Here is a 4,673-nt window from a genome sequence, read left to right on the forward strand (position 1 = left end):
TGGGAAATTCCCACTTGAAAGGACAAGCAGACCAACCTAGAGTGGCTAGAAGAACAGAAGATATTTCTTGAAAGAAAGACCTACAGGAAAAATATAAAACAACATAGGCAGACAGACTGTTACTACAAGAACAAGCAACATGCTTGCCCAGGAAACATCAAGGCAAGTGGTCGGGTTCCCTCAGTGCAAACCCCCCACTTCCAAGACTAAGACTCAATGGGAATACACGCTGTGATTGGTGACCACGCTGGACACCAATAAGGGGAAGTGAGGGAAAAACAGCAATGAAGCGGTGAGCTAAGCCCTACAATGTTCAATAGACTTCTGTGATCCCGGGTGAAGACCTGTTTGGCCAGCAGTGTGGCAAGACCTGGGGACCCTACCCAGAGAAGCCGTGTTGCCTGAAATGGAGCCAGAGATGATGACATGGAGCGATGGAGCAGTTGGAGACTTTAGATCCAGAGAGGGAGAGCGACTGTGTGCTGAAGACCTGGGGGGTACGGAGGAAGGATTGCATGGAGGGGACTGTAACCATGGCAATGACACGATATACGACAGAATGAATGTAAAACTAATATTCTCCCATGTAAACTATCACATAATTCACAATAAAACATTAAAAACAAAAAACAAAAAACTGTGTGTTCCTCATTCTCTGCAAGAAAGTACTCTCCATTTTATATGAATCCTTCCAAAACGTTTCCTTTAACCCATTTTAATGCATACACTCAAATTCCCTCACACACACAATATTGGAATTCAACAACTAAATGGTAAAGGCCTACGAATGAGGGATTTCATCAAGGAACAGGATGGTAGAGTGCCTTACCAATTTTTCAGAGAAATAATATTATTCAATAAATTACTCATAAAACATTTAGAAATGTGAACTTCACCACTACAAGGAACTAGTAAACTTGATGCTATTATCACAATTTTACATGCCAAGAGACTGAAAACAAAGGTCAAGCATCATGCCTTCAAATGTATCTTGAAGCTAAAGGAAACCAATAGCCCATAGGCCTACTACACTTTACAAGAAATAAATGTGTTAATTAATACTAAAGATAAGCTCACTAAGAATGCAATCTAAAAATTAAGTTTAAACTTAGAAATCAAATAATGATTAACTAGTATTTGAAAGACTGAGCTTACCTAAAAGCAGCAACAAGTGGTGCATAAATTGAGTCCCCATCATAAACATACAAATGGTCCCAACTACACTCTGTAGCAAAATGATTGAAGCGAAGTCTCATTATTCTGTTTGGCCTGAAAAGAATAAAAAAAGCAATCTATAATAAAGCAATATCATAACCATAAAACATTTGAGTAAAAAATACATAGTCTAAGAATGTACAAGGAGAAAAGAAATTGACAGTACATAAAAAGTTTTCCTTTTTTTATTTGGCACTTATTATACGCAAAGGAATCCTGGTGTAGCACTGTGGGATACAGCACTGGATCACAAGGTCAACTTGAACCACAAGGTCGGCGGTTCAAACTCACCACTCCTTGAACACCCTATAAGGGTTGCTATAAATTGGAACTGACTCAACAGTACACAACAATATATGCAAGAAAGCAATAAACAAGCATGCAAATTATACACAAAACAGACATGGTTTATGTATTCTGGGGTCTTACAGTCCATTCAGTGGAACCCACAATGGCCATTCTCTAACAGCCTTGGGATCAATCCATCAGCATTTCCATTTCTGCACTTCCTCATTTACTCAATTTAAGATTTCACACTTAATCATTTCACAAACTGTTAATTCTTTCAACTCACCTACCTACCCTTCCGCCTTTTCACAGCACTGCTTGGCTAAATCGCTGGTCTAGAGGAAACCAAGGATCTGCTTTGATTAAGATTACACCCATGTGGCACTGTAGGATAAGCATTGGACTGCTAACCAAAGATCGGGAGTTCAAACCTACCAGGGTTGCTTATGAGTCAGAACCAAATGGATGGCACTTAACAACAAAGACAACTAAACAATGCTGGGCAAAAACCACACCACTGAGTAGACTGGTTCTAATACTAATCACTGCTCACCAACTTCATATAGGACGTCACTTCTTTTAACTTATAATACTTCCTCCTCTACCCCAACCCCTGCTTTTTACTTAAATATATATATATATATATATATCAGATAATTTGTTCTGTAGAATTCCTCACCTTCTGGACATGGCTGATTTCTGTACATTCCAAGATTTTAAGTATCATCTACTTACTCCTGAATTTAAATGACCAGTCTAGACTAATCTATAAACTAGTCTTAGTCATATGCCTGATTTTCAAGCACATCACTCTTTAATATCTCTCTAGCATCACACAAGCATAACTAAGCCAAACTAAATCCCTATTTCTCAATTAGAACTTGTTGTTTCTCCAGAATATTGCACCAAACACATCTATTCATACCAAAAATCTGGAAGTCATATCTGGTGTCTTTTACTTATTCCAACATTCCAATCCATCAGTAAGTTCTGTCTATTCTATTTTCAAAATATATCTCAATTCTGCCTGTTTTTTTCCTACACACCTCTAATCCAAATTAACATAATCTCTAGCCTGACCTACTAAAATAAGTTCTGGTTTGGCGCTGTGGGTCAATGCGCCAGACTGCAAAGTCATTTGAACTGCAAGGTCAGCGGTTCAAGCTCACCAGCTGCTCCTTGGAAACCCTATACAGGGTCACTACGGGTCGGAATCGACTTGACGGCACTTAACAACAACAATCCACATCTAGGGGAGTACGGTGGCTCCATACGATAAGCACTGGACTGCCAACCACAAGGTCAGAGGTTCAAGTCCACCAGCTGCTCACTGGGAGAAAAATGAGGCTTTCTGCTCCTACAAAGATGCACAGCCTTGGAAACTCTATACAGGATCACTGTGAGTTGTAACCAACTCAAGGACACTGAACAACAACAACACACACCTAGGGAGCAAAATCCAGTCTCTGTACTTTAGCTAAAATAGTGTAGCAAAATGGAAATCTGATGTTATTCCCTACTTAAAATCAACTGGTAGCTCCTCACTGCTCTTACGACAAAAGCCTAATTTACCACTGCCAGCCTCAATCCATGTTCCCATGTTGTGACTTCCCTCACAGACACTCTTCCCATCAATCCTCACCTGCCTGGTTTCTTCTCTTCCTTCATACGTCAGGTTAATGCTACTTGCTCAAAGAAGGCACTGACTCCAAACAGGCTTCATGCTCCTGTTATACCACACAACTTATGTCTGTCTCCCCTTCTTGGTGATAAGCTTCCTGATGAAAACTTGTTTTCAGTCATCACTATATTCCCAATACACAACACAGCTAGCTCATGTTTGGCAAAAGGTGGCATTCAATAAATAACCATGTATTCCACATGATAATTTTATTTAACTTTCCCCCATAACTGCTCATAAAACGTTATACCAATTTTGATGTTGTTGCTGCTGCTAAGTGCCATTAAGTTGGTTTTGACTCACAGAGACCTTGCATAGGATTAGGAGCAACTGGTGGGTATGAACTGCCAACCTCTGATTAGCAGTCTAGTGCTTATCCTACAGCACCACACCAGAACTCTAATATAGGGATGCTGTTTTATTTATTATAATTATTTTATAACTGGACTGTTAAATGTAGACAGCCTTATGCATTCAAAACAAAACAAACACACTTTATATATTTTTTAACTTTATAGTTTCAGGCAAAGATATACTCACCAATTTATTCAACACAACTTCTAGTCAAAGAATACATGTGACATCTGCACAGCCCAAACATTTTACCACAGGACACAGGGGTAGCATACTCTCAGGCTTTTCAATCTGCTGTACATGTGCAGTACACATTTTGGACACTTGCATATTTATCCTTTATTTTGTCCTAAAGAAACTGTTCTATGCTCTAACTTTACTTCTCAATTTGAGTGCAAGATAGCCACTAGCCCCAAAAAAGTTTGAAGAAGGATGAAAACATGATATAGAAAGGATTTACCTTCTAAAACATGTCTCCCTCAGACCCCCTTCACCAACTACCACTTTTCTGTTCTTCCTCCTTTTGTGAGTAAAATAAGCATTCTTTATAGTTTATATTTCGCTTCAAACGGTTGCTGTTGCTGTTTCTTTGTTGTTGTTGTTGCTGTTTCTTAATATGCTAATATGCTTTCATAATTCAACTGATATATTTTTCTATTGTGAAAATTACTTTGGGTCTCTTGGGTTGAAACAGAATACATCGTGATTTTTGCCATTATAATTTATGAAAGTTTTTCTTTGGTTAACAGTATCTCCTTAGCAGCAAGGTTTTCAGGAACAAATTAAAAACATTAAGGACAGATATATTGCCTGAATTGCGTAACTAAATATTATATTTGTTTTATAACATAAAGGTAACAGTGCACCAACTTTCATTTTTACTTCTCCCCACAGAAAATACAGACGGTTAAAAACAATCCATAACTTTAAAAAAAAACCTATTTCTCTTCAGAAAGTAACTAATGAATCTACCATTAAAAGTTCCATTCAGAGAATAAACAAGATGGCGGATGGGGTGGACTTATAGCAGAGAGCTCCGCCAACAAAAACACAGAATACCCAAACAAGCAGGCTCAGGGATTGGTCCCAGAACTCTGAACCACATATAAAGGAATACTTAGAAGGTTGGAAGGCT

The 4,673-nt window shown here is 38.5% G+C and overlaps 1 protein-coding gene across 1 annotated transcript in view; it reads right to left on the minus strand.

Moving 5' to 3' along the window:
- ATRN (attractin) overlaps window positions 1-4,673 on the minus strand; it is a 271,410-nt gene that overhangs the window by 163,010 nt on the left and 103,727 nt on the right. Inside the window, exon 3 of the mRNA XM_006874825.1 lies at window positions 1,156-1,269. Coding sequence (XP_006874887.1) covers window positions 1,156-1,269 — 114 coding nt within the window. The remainder of the gene's footprint in view (window positions 1-1,155; window positions 1,270-4,673) is intronic.

The sequence above is a fragment of the Chrysochloris asiatica genome, unplaced genomic scaffold (genome assembly GCF_000296735.1).
Source record: "Chrysochloris asiatica unplaced genomic scaffold, ChrAsi1.0 scaffold00304, whole genome shotgun sequence".
In the NCBI taxonomy this organism is placed as follows: Eukaryota; Metazoa; Chordata; class Mammalia; order Afrosoricida; family Chrysochloridae; genus Chrysochloris; species Chrysochloris asiatica.